General features: G+C 46.6%; 2 protein-coding genes across 2 annotated transcripts; one reads left to right on the forward strand and one right to left on the reverse strand.

The window, feature by feature from the left end:
- Nucleotides 1-6,172: 6,172 nt before the first annotated feature.
- On the reverse strand, nucleotides 6,173-10,723 carry LOC136996725 (perilipin-3-like). The gene is made up of 6 exons (XM_067317558.1): nucleotides 10,636-10,723; nucleotides 8,995-9,219; nucleotides 8,542-8,741; nucleotides 8,218-8,352; nucleotides 7,768-8,125; nucleotides 6,173-6,252 (listed from the first exon to the last, which is right to left on the reverse strand). Exons 1-6 carry the CDS (start codon nucleotides 10,721-10,723, stop codon nucleotides 6,173-6,175), a joined length of 1,086 nt encoding a protein of 361 aa, XP_067173659.1.
- An 85-nt stretch (nucleotides 10,724-10,808) lies between these two features.
- LOC136996726 (perilipin-3-like) lies at nucleotides 10,809-14,499 on the forward strand. Its single transcript, XM_067317560.1, has 7 exons — nucleotides 10,809-10,850; nucleotides 11,605-11,800; nucleotides 12,754-12,836; nucleotides 13,071-13,329; nucleotides 13,545-13,744; nucleotides 13,891-14,019; nucleotides 14,125-14,499. Exons 1-7 carry the CDS (start codon nucleotides 10,809-10,811, stop codon nucleotides 14,497-14,499), a joined length of 1,284 nt encoding a protein of 427 aa, XP_067173661.1.
- The last annotated feature ends 420 nt before the right edge of the window (nucleotides 14,500-14,919 follow it).

The following is a 14,919-nucleotide window of genomic DNA, read 5'->3' on the forward strand; positions in this document are numbered from 1 at the left end:
ATTTAGTGACTAGAATTCAACTGACTGTAGACAACCTTCCTTCAGAAGTCATCTGTATACTTAATAACACCTGCCCTGCAGTCTCCCTGCCAAGAAGTATGATGTAGAATCTCCTCTCTAAAACTAAGTTTCTAGACTTCTAGGACCAGATAGTATGTCCTCATTCTCCCATGAAAGTCCTAAGCCACGCTTTGTGGAAAAAGGACATCTACTTAGGATTAATCCATGGTACAGTGAAAGACAATTTGAAGAAAGATATTAAAGGTCAGGTGCTTTCCAAAAAGGGCAATACACAGGAGGGCTGACAACACCATATTGCCCCAGTTAGTCATTCTTATTAATCTCAGACTGCAGTTACTGGGAGACTTTTCTATCAGAGGTATAGAAAAGGGAGCAGGGATCTCTTATGGGGCTAATGCTGAGCGGTGGGTCTGCAGTGTCCTCCCTGCTTGCTGGCGCGAGGCTGCAGCTGCACAGCAAGCACTGTGCCAAGAGCTCATTGGGTCCCAGCGCAATGGCTCTCATTTCCCCAGGCACGGGGATTTGGAACTGAGAGAGTGTAATCTGGATAAAAAGCCTCTCTAAGCTGATTTGAGCTGTACCCCTAGGCCTGCTACCTACAAGGATGCACTGAAGGGAGATTAAAAAGGATTGCAGGCCACCTTGTGATAGAAAGTGCCTGTCCATAACAGCGTGAAATGCCAGTTTGGAAGGAGCAGCATTCTGGAAACCAAAGTCGGCACTACTGACAGGAATCCAGGAGAGCAAGGCCTGTATTTCTATATGTGCAATGTTTATCACTGCTCATGCCAGTGGAATAAGCAAGATAAGGCCCAAGTCTTAGACAAAGAGCGATGGAGAGGAAACAAAGAAGACAAAGATGTCCCTGAAGCAGATCACTGCACTTGAGTTGCTCATTACCTATACGGCCATGCCCAGGAGTTCAGAGACAGCTGTAACAATTAAGTGATTAAATATCCACACACATATTTAAATTCAATCAGAATCACATATTTGCTGATTTCTGACCTTTTGTTTCTCATTTGAATCACATTTTCCACTTCCACAGTCACACTGAAGAGGTTGTGAGCGGAGGCTGCCGTTCTGCCTGTTGAGGAGTTCCTGGCAGGTCTTGGGAGGGAATAGCTACTGTGATGCTGTGTACTTCAGGCACTTCAAAAAAAAAGGGGGGGGTGACATACAGGACTGGAATAATTTTCTCAGAATTGTATCAGGTAACATACAGGAAAAAGTTCTAAGTGCTGTGGATAAATTAAACTCAAATGGATTATATGTTATTTCACATTGAAGTGTAAGTATCTCCTTGGGTTTTTAAATTGTCCCTACATAGTAGTTTCTGAATCCATTGGCTAAATTTCAACCAGATCTTACAAAGCAGGGAAGGGGTTTCAAAGGTAATTAATTTCTTATGAAATGTGAAAAAACAGGCAACTGAATAAGAAGTAGTGTAAGTATCCCAACTGAGAGAAAGATCGTCGTGTGAGCTCAAAGTATGCCAGGCACCAGAGACTGAGCTGCAGAGGGAAGGCCTTTGTAGATGTACAAATTCCAGATAAAGCCTCAGTCGGGATTTTCTGTCAGTCATGAGACATAAGCCTCCTTCATCTGCTCTACTGCTCAGGGACTGTGTGTGGTGATGGGCAGCTCAGAGCAATGAGCTCTTGTCTTTCTCTTTGCACAGGGTAGGGTGAGTTCTCTCTCACCCACCAACAAAGATGGAGCAGCTCTGCTAGCTGTCCTGGCCCAAAGTAACATACGCAATAAGCTGCATTTAACAGGAGGTAGCAACTGTAAGTGAGGAGGGCCAGAACAGGAGGCCATCACCCCCCTCTCAAATGCTCTACAGACCATCGGAGCCCAGACCCTGATACTGGAGCTGTTGGTCTCAGTCTACTTTCTGCAGAGTCTGGAGTGATGTTTTCTATTATTCAGAACAAAAAGAGTAGATGAATACAACCAGCATAGGAAGATTGATCTAGCAGTGTAAATTAGTTATTCTTGGTCTGTAACTGCATTGAACACTGAAGAGTCATTCTCCTCTGCTCATTTCAGGGCATCTTTTTTCTTTTCTTACAGTCATTCCTGGGACCTTTTTCCATCATCCATAATGAAAATTAAACATAGAGTTTCAGAGAATACCTGGAAATGTAAATTTTTACTGGCTACTTCTAGGTACTTCAAAAAATGCTAGCCTGGGTTGCAATGATTTTGTTAGAAATAAACTAGCAATTTCAAAGGAGAAGTGTAAAATATGTTTGTCACTTCCCCTATATGATATTCCATCTTTAAAATCAAAGAAATAAACCCTTCACTGCTGACTGCTATATTGCTGGGTAGAAGGCAAAGGCATCTGTGTCCTTTCTGCCCTGCTTCATCTCTGCCATCTGCAGGAATATTTCTACCTAGGAAAGCTTCTCCTGTCTGATTGATGCAATCACTCAGGTGTGGTCATATCCACATGGACAATCATCCTGGACAGGGAGCTTATTAGTTCTCACAGTTCACTGGTTAAAACACTCACCCAGTGCCTTGGACATTCAGCTTCAAATCACTTCCCTGCTTGAAGGGATATTCTGCCACAGCAGCCACTGCCAGGGTGACTATCTTTCCACCCTAGCTCTGGGTTAGTTTGGATGTCCACCACCTCTCTTGGTCATGCTGGTCCACTTTGCAGACCAGTGAAACATACAGGTACATGAGAACCAGGACGCAGGAGCACCATGCCAATGCATGGGTCCCACTTCTCTTGGAAGAGAGAAATCAATGCAGTCCATGTGCTTGCAAGAGACCAGTGCCAGCACCAGATGGGCCACCTTAAATGCAGCATGGCAGCTCTTCGAGTTTTTGTCTGGCTCCAGATAGGTGGGTCTGTCTCCTCTCAGCAAGAGACATAAGTTTCTTTCCTTTCTCAGAGTCTCCCAGCCCTACTTGAATCAGAACTTTTATTTTTGGTAAGGGAAGTGATTCCAAACCATTTGCACATCTTTCAGTCTTGCTGCTACAGAAAAACAAAACCAGGAGAGAGAAGAAGAAGAAAAAAAAGCATCTCTGATTCCTTTATTATGCTTCTCCATGCTTAATTCTAACACCTCCTCCTGTGAGCCCAGAGAGCACTCAGCTATGCTAATGGGAAGGTATCACAGCTCAGCAAATGCATAACTTGCTAAGGCAAACAAATTATTGGCTGGAATTAACTCAGAAAAAGATGGCCCTGGCTTTTTTTTTTGTCTTCCTGCCAAGCTGTCTGTACTATGGTTTTAGATACCTTTCCTTGCATGGAAGGGTGTATGATTTATCGAAACTGGAGAGCTTGCAGAGAAAAAGGCTGCAAAATTATTTTGTATCTGACACAATCGTTAGTATTATTATTTCTTTTGTAGCTGGGAAGGACACTTATAAAACATCTAACAAGCTGCTAAGGAGATTGCCTAAAGCACTGATTTAAAAATCTGCTGCTAGAGCCTATTCCTTGGTGCTCTGTACATATTTCAAGCTCCAGTATCTTTGTATGGAAGGGAATTCAGATGAAATTTCTGAATAGTTTACAGGGTCTTTCTGACAGTTTAGTGGGTGCTCTCTTCAACTATTGGGCCTAAGTTACCTGCTGATGACATGAATCAGAGGTGCCTGGAAAAGGCTGGTGCAGTCTGAGCAAGCGTGTTGTAGAGCAGAAGGGCATTCAGACCTCCTACTTTGCGCTGCTGAAGAGCAACAACCCCCTCTGCTCACATGCATATTGCAAGCCCCCCAGATGTCTTCTGAATTGAAACCAAGTGCAGTTAGCCAGATGTCAACCGCTGAGTGAAGAACGCTGTTGGAGCGTTTTGCATGGTCTTGTATGGGTAATCCAACATGAGCTCTGCTTCAGCCAAAAATTGCACTGTAATCCAGCCTGCCTAAAAGTCCTGGTCCTGCTAAAGGGGATGCCAGTGGAGGCCAGCTGCTGGTACTTTCTCGGGGGGGAGAAATCTATTTTGTGCAGTCGCTGTGTCAGATCACCCAGGTCCAGCAGAAGGAGCAAACTTTGATGAGCAGCAGAGCCCAGCCTGTCCTCCTGGTGGCTCTGCTTACATGCTCAGAGTCAAACGTCTGCATATGCACATCACTGCATCAGAGGCTGAATGTGCCTCTTACTCCTGGTGAAGTGAAGTCAAGGACTTGAAAACTGGTGCTCACCAGATCTACACAGAGGAAGTGTATTTCTCTAGTTACAGGGACTGTGGCTTGTCTTGAGCATGAGCTGCCTTTTGAATGGTAAGTGTGGAGTTTATAATCACTAATCCCTATATTTTATATGGCACTTTTCATTAGCAGATCACAAAGCATTTTGCAGAAGAAGGTCAAAATCATGATCTCCATTTTAAAGATGGGGACAAAGAGCTGAGGAGCCGCAGAAAAAGTCTCCCCACAGGCAGCTGACAGAACTAAGGACAGTATCCCACAGTTCCCACATCCAGCTCAATGATCTGGCATCTCTAGTCCCATTATTAACACTGGGAAGACTCCCTTTAATTGGTGTCGAATGTTTGAAAGTGGAAGGAGCTGTCGTCATGGATACAGCATCCATAGGCTCTCCTTTGACTTGGTTGGAGCAGTTCTCTTCCACAGTAGCTCTGTGGTCTTCAGATGTCAATGTGACAAAGAGCACAGAAACAGGGATTCATTTGCAACTGGTGCAGATGCTTACTATGCAATAAGAAGACAAAATAAATCGTTGACTGTAACCCTCTTAGATTAACTGAGCTAGTTGATTCACTGATTTCTCCAGCACCAACTGCTCAGGAGCAGACTGTCAGGCCCTGTTGAATCAGTTACCTTCCATGACTTGTGACATGAAACTTTCACTCAGTTTGTGTCCTTCACAACAGAGCATCAGTATTATCTCCATCCCCTGCCTTGGACACTAGCTCTCCTCAACAACATGTGGTCTCAGCACTGAACAGGGAGAACCACCCCCCCCCCCCCCCATTCCTTCACACACACACACCCTAGCAAGAATATTTCAGCTGGTGACAGACATGGCTGAGAACTCACCTGTGGTGTTGCTGACATCCTACAAACAACCTCCCTGCCATTCCCTGCCTTCTTCCTCCCCATGCGGGGACACACAGCTCATCAGAGCATCACACCATCTCCTTCTCAGAGGTGCCAGCTTTCCCATCTGAGCTCGGCCCAGCCCTCAGGTGGCTCCTTACACATCTTCCTTCCAATAAGAGGTTTTGCCACACTTTCAGAGCCAATATTCAGACTACCTCTGGCAGCACACCTGAGGGGTGGCGCATTAGGCTCACCTTGTGCAAGAACAGCCCTGGGGAAAGGGGCATTTTTGCAGTGCCTCACAGAGACCTCCTTATCCACAACAGCCTTCAGTTTGGGGAGCAGAACCATTTACAGGAATGAGCCCAGCTGGTGCAGAGAGTTTGGCCAGCTGTTAAAAATAGGGGTAGATTGATCCAGCTGTATTGCAGAAATGCTGATTTCTAACTTAGCTGTTTTAATGAAGTGTATTTTTCTTCCTTGTCCAGTGTGGATGAGGTGGGTTAAATCATCCTTCCTGTGTTAAATAAATTGAAATGGTAGCAGCACAGTCAAAGCTTGTGGCCAGGCAGCTTGCCCAAGCAAGGCTCAGCTCTCTGTCCTTCCACTAGTCTCTTCCAGATTGTTGTTATAGGGATTTACGAGCACTTGCAACACGCTCAGCACATCTGAGATAAAGGGAGATGAGAAGCAAATCTCTGCTTCTGGATCTCTGTCCTCCCCCACCCCAGACTGGAACAGTTCCTAGTACATACTGATGGGTTAGGTTCAGTTCTGAAGACCAAACATTGCTCAGCCAATTACTGCATTCAGTCAATACCACCCATGCTGTTCAAAAAAAAAAAAAAAAAAAAAAAGCCAAACTCCTTTTCAGAGCAGTCAGCTTGATGTTGTCTGGTCCTTCAGAGTCAGTCTACCTCTTGGGTCCTTTGGCTGTTTTAGCAACCTGCCACTGAGTTGGATACAGTCTCTATAGCAGCGACTCCAGCCCTGAGATGCTGGCACAGGTTTTCTCATTGACTGTCAGTGGTCTAGCAGCAATGGATTCTCCACTTCAGTTCACCACTCTCAGCTTCCCTAATCTCTCTGCATCACCTTATATTAGGTGATCAGCCTACAAGCACAAGGTATAGCCAATGCCAATTCTGGCTACCTCTTCCTGTCCTGCTTTACTTTCCCTCTCCTCCTCTGCTGCTAAAAGAGATGGGGAAAAAAGGTTACCCATTAAACCAAAATAATTTGATTTAACAGATTCCAGGGGAAGGGGTATGCTGATCTTTATTGGAGGAGAAAAACCCAGACAAAGGAAACTCTCCTGTTTCTTTTTTCAAGAGTCTCCCTTTATTTTTGACCATTCATCTTTATTTTCCTTATAAATACAGGTGCTCGGCAGCTTCAGCCAAGGCAACAGTGGTAATTATCACCATAACTACACAGTTGTTGAAACCTGACTGTCCAGCAGTATGCTAAACTCCGCAGCAGGCTGACAGCTATCACACTCAATACATCTTTCTAAGATAGAAAGGCTAAGCAAGGCTAAGCCAACACTACAAAGGATCTGAACAGCAATTTCCATCTGGAGAGTTTCTGTTCCTCTGTGATACAAACCACTGGGACATGCTCTTTGGTACTAACAGCAGCATACCCACAACACAAAATTGCTTGCTGTTTTCTACCTCTGTATGAGTTTTTTTCTGCTAAGGGGACTTAGCAAAACATTTTACTTTCAGAAAGAGCCATGAAAAATAAGCGATAAAGAGTGGGTGCAAGAGGGAATAGTAGCAGTTTCTTGGAAATCAGTATGGTTTTGAAAGGTTTTCTGCAGGAGTACAGGTGCTGAGCCAGGATGATACACTCATCTCTTTGTAAACAGTTCTGCTTTTCTCTGATGGCAACTAAAGGAATTTAAGAAGAAATCTAGCTGTTTGCTTTTTACTGTGTGACAGCTCACACTCACCATAGGCAGTAGAAGCAAAAACATTAATGTTTTTTCGTCTGGGAAACCCACAGGGTTTTACATACACACTACCCACGCACAGTCAGGCGTCTAGATCTAGGTGAACCATTTTAGGTAGACTGCAGATAGGTCTTACAGAATGTTCCTAGGAATGAAATGCTGACAATATAAGGAAAAAGCAGCACTGGGATTCATCTGGAAAGACCTTTTGAACTAGGCTAACCTTGTTGGGCAGGGAAGATAGACTGCAATATTGCAATGTAGATAGACAGACCATGACTGGACCAGGGGCTCTCGTGGAACACAAGTTGCAGCACCTAGTGATTACTGCTCCTCACCATGCACTGCATGTTCCTGTGGGACACAGTGAGAAATGAAGGTTATGTCCCAACACGTGGGTGAGCAAAGCTGTGGTGGGTAGCCAAGCAGAGGAGTGCCTCAAGTGATGACACATGACTTTATTTCAGAAAGCTTTCTGCATCATACACGCTTGATCTTAATTTATTTAGAGGTGGCTTGGGATCACCAGGCTTGCTTATTTTTTACATGCAAGAATGCCTGTTGTTACAAAACTGTTCTTGAATCCTGAGTACTCCTGGATTAGAAGTCATTGATCAGTTTTAAGCACTGCAGGGGAGGGATGATTTACTATCAACAGCAGGAGTCACAGTTCAGGGGAAACTTTTATATCAGTACTAGCTAGAGAAGTTGGCTCCCACAAGAGTAGGTATTAGAGGACTTATTCCCCTCACCTTCCTTCTCTTTTGTCCCTTTTTGTGATCCTACAGAGGCTCTAGAAGATGGTGTGAAAGGTCCCACCAGCCAGGCAAGAGGTCTATTATGTTCCACATACTCCAGCAGTTCATCCATGCACTCCTGGCCTGTGTTCATTAAATGGTGTTTCTGGGTCAGGATGTTCCTGGACAGGTCTTGGAAAGAAGCAGCAGCCTGCAAGGAGTTGTGGGTCTCCTGTAATTCCTGCTGTACCTGCTGCATCTTGTCCTGGATGTTGGATGGGAAGCCTTGGCTGTTGGCCAGTAGAGTCTGCAGAGTGTGCTGCAGTTGCTGGGTGATGCCATGAGACATGGCCAGAATCTGGACCTCCAGCCACTACAGGGGAGGAAAGGAAGCTTTAGAAGCAGCTCCCAGTGCACCCACTCCCACCCCAAAACAGCTTCAGTGAGCCAGCATCTCCGGCAGACCACTATCTTCAGCTCCAAGGAAGTTGCGTCCTCACTCTCTTTTGGCTGCTTCTTGTTCCAGGTCAGCCACATCTGGTGCAGCTTCTCCTGCCCATTTTGAAGCTTCTGATCAATACCCTGCTTGACACAATCAATCTGGAGTAGGACAGGAAAGCGAAGACAAGGGTGAATTACTATAGCAGCAAGACTTGCCTTGTGACTACCCCAGCCAGCTTGTGAGCTGGCACAGAGATCCTCCTGGTCTTCACAGGGAGTAAAGGGGAAGACTGCTGTACAGCAAGCAGCTTCAAGACAGGACGCTTGGAGACAGAACAGTGTTCCTACCAGCTCAATGACCTCCTGCAACTTTGAGAAAGTCTCCTGCGTGACCGTCTTGATCTTCCTCACTTTGGCTAAGAAGCACTGGTAGGCTTTTTGATGCAGATGAGTGGGCAAGGAACTCAGATGTATGAAATAACCCTGATGGTCTGACTGCTGCTGGACAGCTGCCCCTTCAGTCCCCTCCACAGAGACCACAAGGTCAGCTGGAAAAAACAGCGATGAGAAGTTAATTGTTAATTGTCCTAGAGTGCATACGACAGACAGTCAGCAGTCATGAAGCCTTGCAGGTTAGAGTCAGAGTGACCATGGCTTTTAAAAGTGTCTGTATCCCCCAAATACAGCAGGAACTGGGAGGCCGAGTACCCCAACCACACACACTCGCGCTACCTCTCTACATTGCAGAGAAGCCTAGAAAGATCTTCTTTGCAGATCTGCCTCACGCAAGTGTTTTCTGACCTAGTTCCTCATCTGTGATGGGGAAATGGTGATCCGATTTTCCTGGCACAGCTTCCACACTTCTGTCAGTGATCTTGCCTGCTTCGCAATCCACTGCCATGCCCTGGCTGGTCACCACGGACCTAGCAGACTCCAGGACTCTCTGAACAACTTCCCTGGCTGCCTCCAACACCACCACTCTGATCGCAGCGTCTTCGGCACCAGTGATGCTGGGTGACACCAGCTCTTTGATGCCAGAGAGAATGTAGAGAGAGATCAGAAGACTGAATGTACCCACTTCTGTAGAACAGCATTTGGTACAACCGTGAGGTTGATGAGACTATTTCAACATCAGAGCTATTTGACCAGCCCAGGTGGGGAATAAGTCAGACTACAAGTGTGAGTAAGCTCTGCTTGGGGTGCAGTTCACCCAGTTTGTGGGATGTGGAAACTGTAATGAGACTTGCATGGGACCTTCCACAAAAATAATCTGACAGTTTGTTAAAATTGTCATTGAGAGCTTCAGTGAGAAGAACGTGGGACAACAAATGTTAAGAAACTTCACCTCAGGTTAGAGTATTCAAATTTGTCAAGGGACAGTAGTCCAGCAGCAAGGATACAAAGAGTTTCCAGCTGTGCTCTAACATCTTCCCAGAAGATGGACTCTAGAACATGCATGTAGCAGAGTACCAACCCACCAGCTGGGAGAGAAGGGGACAGAAGGGCAAGTCAGAACAGCTGTGACAGCTCCAGAGGGTTCTGGCTTTGCAGCTTCAAACTTTTCCCAGTTGGGACAGAGCTGCAGGATTGAAACTCTCAACACAGAGTGCTCAAGTAACACTCATTTGTTTTTGGAGAGTAACTATTTGTTTGTTTCCTTTGTCTTTTAATCATTTCAGCAGGAAAGTCCAGCGCCAGGAGTGTCTGCACTGCAGCTACTGAGTACAGATTACAGTATGTTTGCCATCTAACTTCAGAATTTGCATTTAAGTCTATTGACTAAATGTACCAGGCTTGATCAGACAGTCAAAAGAGCCATTCAGGCAAAAATAACCAAAGGAAGTTGGGAGTGAAAGGAGGAGCTGGTTTAGGCTGTTAGAGGAGCCTTGGGGTAGGAAGCAGGGGGAATGGACATCTGAGCCAGCCCAAGGGAACTGGCAGGTACCCAGGTCTCATCTCCTCTGCGAGGGAGAGCGTTCCAGAAGAACATGTCATGGACACCAAGAAGGGGGGGGGGGGATGTTCCTAGTTGGCGAGAATTTCTAGTTCTGTGTTAGATTGAAGGATTAGCATTTTTAGTCAAGGTACTCCTTCAGTCAATATTGGTTCTTTCCTCTCCAGTAGAAGTTGCATGTATGTAGATTCAACTGGTCTGTAACAAGGCTTTTCTCTGGAGGTCATAGCCACCCACCACCCTTCTTTTGTTCTGTTTGTTTCTACAGACCAGATTTAAGTCTAAATTTTATTGCATAGAAGTTCAGGACCAAGGCACACCATTTGCTGGGTAAGGGTTCAAAGAGATTCAATACTGAAGTCAGTTATGAGTGACTCACAAGATACCTGGTGGGAGAAGAGAAGAGAGCCTTGCTCTTCTCTCAGCCCAGAACAAGGAGACTGGCCAGGTCCAGCTAGACAAGCAAGTTCACCTGGCCTCCCATCCACCAGAAACTGTTATCTTGTCATCTGGTTCTTGCAGGTTTGGCAGCTTGTCTTCCAATTTGTCCTGTCCCAGGTAAATACATTCCTTCATTGTTGCAACTAAAGGCAAATCAGAAATCAAATGCATTTGAAAGTGAACGTGTAAATAGATCTTAGACTTTCTACATTCTGCCAGCATGTCTCCCACATCAGCGGGGGGGAGACACTTGGAACAGCAGGTAGGTACTCTGTGTGAGCTGTAACTGGAGCAGCAGCTTCTGGGTGCAGGTGTGAGGAAGTGGCTGCTACTGTGGCTAGGGGGAAGCTAAGCCTGCCCAAAGGGAGGAGCCTCTTCTGCTCAGCCTGTGCCCTGCAGCTTCTCTGGGAATGAGTGGTGGCACAGCCAAAAGAGCAGGCCTGAAGACCCTGTAAAAAACCTGCTAGATTAAGCAAAATAGCCTGGCTCTTGGCTAGGAGCGATGCTTCTCTACACCTCTAGTCGAGAGCCTGGGCAATGCTTTTGTGGAATGGCTCCCATGTCTTGGGGGCCCCAAAACCTGATGCACTTGCCTCTGTGGACCGCAGCGTGTGTCTTGCTGACTAGTGTGGAGTCTGCCAGCTTAACATCAATGTGATCCTGTTCTGATAAAGCTTTTCCTGGAATTGTTTAATAACTATGTCAAATGAACTGGAGCTGGGTAAGGTTCTAGCAGTACTGAGACTGTCTACACTCTCCTCTGTCCCTTGGATGACTCTGTATTGGAAGAAAACCTTTCTGTTATGGACCAACCATAAATATCAGTAGCGTTCCACAGCTTGTTTCTTTAGTGAGTTGCAGGTTTTGAAGTGAATATGAGCTGTGGTTTGCCCTCCTTCAACCAGACCAGGTTACTTGAACAGGCAGAAAGGTGAAGCTTTGGTGCAGGGCTGCATAGAAAGCTCTGTCAGGCTTGGAAGCCTCATGGCTTGTTTTATTTTTTTTTGCCCTCGTAGGCTGCAATAAATCTGGTGGCTAACCTGACCTTGGTCAGCTCTGCCTGTGATGTGGTTTCTACAGCTTATGTCTCCACCAAGGAGAGCCACCCCTACATCAGATCCGTGGGTGAGGCAGCAGAGCAAGGAGTGAAGAGTGTGACTGAAGCCACAGCTACCTGTGTGCAACCAGTTCTGACTACACTAGAGCCTCAAGGTAATGTGGTGGGGAGGCTTACACCTGCTTGTGAGGGCCAAATCCCCTTCCCAGAGGGACTCCTAACTCTTTGGTTCCTTCCAACCCTGAAAGGAGCCCTTGGGTGTGGAAAGGCACCTCTCTCATTGACTTACTAAAGGGATAGCTCCAGACTTACAAGTAAAGCAAAAAAGGCTGAGTCCTAATCAGAGTAGTGTGAAGAAGTGTCTCTTCCTGAAGGACTGGATTTGACTCAGGTGTTGACTACCCTAAAACTGGTCTTGCCAGGCCCAAAGTATTAGGTGACAGCTGCTTGTAGTTTGATTCTTAGAAGCCCATGGGGGCTGGAAGAAAAGCCCCACTTGGAGGGCTATCATTACTAATGGTCCTGTTTCCTGTGGAGCTGCCTTCCCCCCCCCCCCCAACCCCCACAAATGGGAGGGGGGGGAAAAGCAAACAAACAAACCAAAAAAAAACAAGAACCAGAACTAGACCCTCAGCATGTGAGAAGTTTTTAAACCTCATGGAGGGAGAGGGGCTGATCCTGATGGCAAGGGTCTGACAAAACAGCTGATGTGACAGGCCTGGTTTAACTCTAAGACCAGTGTGGGCCCCCTTCTGTTTACTGTGCGATTCTAGATCCCTGGGACATGGAGGCTAGGGCAGAAGTGAGAGCTAAGCAACTGTCTGGTCAAGAACTAAACAAGCTGCAGGTGGGACTCCAAAGTATGTGGCTATGTTCTTGCTAGTGCAAGTGGGGACTGGTTATTCTCAAAGTGAACAGACTTAGCTCAAGACCAAGCAGCAGTGGAAACCAAGACAAGGTGCTCAGCAAAACCAGTTTACATCAAAACACATCTGCCTGAGTGGGAGTCTTTACCCACAGTCCCTGCAAGGCAGCATAATCGGGGAGGCAGGACTTGCAAGATGAAATAGTAGAAAACCCAAGTCTTGACACCTCCTCTTTTCTGCAGTTGCTGTGGCAAATGAATATGCCTCCAAGGGCTTGGATAAAGTAGGGGAGAAGCTCCCTCTCCTTCAAAAGTCAATGGACCAGGTAAGAACCAAAGGCTATGCCCTCCTTGGCTGGAAGAGGAGAGCAGAGCTGGCCTTTACAAGGATAGAAATACTTCAAGTTCTCTTGAGGAAACAAATCTCTGAGTGCATAGAGTGAGCTCTCTTAGGAGTAAGAAAGCAAGCGGGAGATACTGTCTGAAGACTCCTCTTGGTGCAGCAGGGACTGGGTCACAGAGCACTGCAGTTCTTATCTGACACTAGCCTATTTCCGTAGGTTCTCTCTGACACAAAAGAGCTAATGTCATCCAGAGTGGCTGATGCAAAGGATGCTGTGAGCAGCAAAGTGACAGAGGTGATAGATGCAACCAAGGAGGCTCTTCAGAGTGGCATGGAGGCTGCCAGATCTGCAGTGACCAGCAGTGTGGCAATGGTTACAGATTCCAGAGTGTGCCAGATGGCTGCGAGCAGAGCAGGAGCTGTGCTGGAGGAAACAGGAGATGACCTCAGTCTGCCTATTGGAAATGAGGAACTAGGTCAGGAAGTGGCATATGTGCCTGCATATTTAATGAGGATCATCAAAATGGGGATACCAACCTTGTTTTCTCATCTTTGAAATGGGTTTAAGAACTAATAGGAAGTGCCATGTTGGAGGCTACCTGGCTCACAGTCCAAGCTCTCCTGATGCTTGTTTAGTTTTCTTATTAAGCATCTCTGGTCAGACACTTACAGGCATTGTCTTTCTCCTCAGCCAAACTGGCAGCATCTGGGGAGGGCACAGACATAATATCTATGGAGCAGCAGCAGGAGAAGCAGAGGTACTCTGTGCGGTTGGGGTCTCTCTCTGATGAACTCCGCCAGTTTGCCTACCTGCACTCAACTGATAAAATGAAGCGGGCCTGGCAGGGCATGCAGGAGGCCCTTGCACAGCTTCACTGCATCATTGAACTGGTAGGTAGAGCTCTGCCTCCCTGTTGGAGAGCAGGACAGGGCCAAATGTATGACTTGGTCTCAACCTCACTATGACAGTGACAGCTGTGTTGATGACCAGCAGGTTTCTGTCTTGAGACACTCTGATTCCTCCCCCCCTCCCCCAGATTGAAGTGTTTAAGCAAGGATTTAACCAAAAGCTTCAGGAAGGGCAAGAGAAACTATGCCAGATGTGGCTGGACTGGAGTAAGAAGTGTCCTAGGGAGAGTGGAGATGCAAGCTCTGCAAAGCCAGAGGTATGCCCATGAGGAGGGAAGCAGAGGGATCTGATTCACCCTTTCCCTGCTTGATTTCTTAAAGTAACTTGCTCCTCTGACCTTCTCCTTTCTGCCTCCTTCTAGGAGATGGAGTCTCTGGCCCTGCTCATGGCACGCAGTATCACACATCAGCTGCAGATCACCTGCTGTAAAATAGTATCTGCAATCCAAGGCCTGCCTTCAAGCCTTCAGAATAAGGTGAAACAATCTCTTGGTAACCTAGAGGAGTTTCATGCTGCTTTCTCAGCAGCAAGCTCCTTCCAGGACTTGTCCAGCAGCATCTTGACCCAGAGCCAGGGGAAGCTGGCTGTGATCCAGAAGTACATGGAGGAGCTGCTGGACTACCTGAAGAACAACATGCCTCTCTCTTGGCTGGTGGGACCCTTCTCTCCAAGGGAGGAGAAGGAAGCACAGACAGTAGGAGCAGGGACCCATGAAACCTCTGCCACCCTCATGTAAAGGGGGTAAGGCTCTGAACACAGTCTGCCTGGCTCAGCTCTGGGGGGAGTCTTTTCTGGGATAATTTTACACACACACCATTCCAGCTGAGGGTGAGATGTCACATCTGTGGTGACTATTGGGTATTGATGAATTAAGTAAGAAGTCTTAAGAACTCTTGAGGGAGGTGAGGTAGCAGGGCCACACTTCCTAAATGGCTGTAGATCCATTCAGGAGTAGGGGCTGATACTTGGGCCAGAAGTAAAACAGCTGAAGCATCCAATGCTTCCACCTCTCTAGCAAGGAGTTCATGATATGCCCTTCACCAGTGTGCCCAGACAGTGTCTATGCTCAGCACAACGACTGCTGTTGGTCTAAAGCCTTCAGCTAATGTTCAATTTCTAGAAGTGTCTTCCTAGAAGCTGCTTGTACTAGGTTATA

This window comes from Apteryx mantelli, unplaced genomic scaffold (genome assembly GCF_036417845.1).
Source record: "Apteryx mantelli isolate bAptMan1 unplaced genomic scaffold, bAptMan1.hap1 HAP1_SCAFFOLD_75, whole genome shotgun sequence".
Lineage (NCBI taxonomy): Eukaryota > Metazoa > Chordata > Aves > Apterygiformes > Apterygidae > Apteryx > Apteryx mantelli.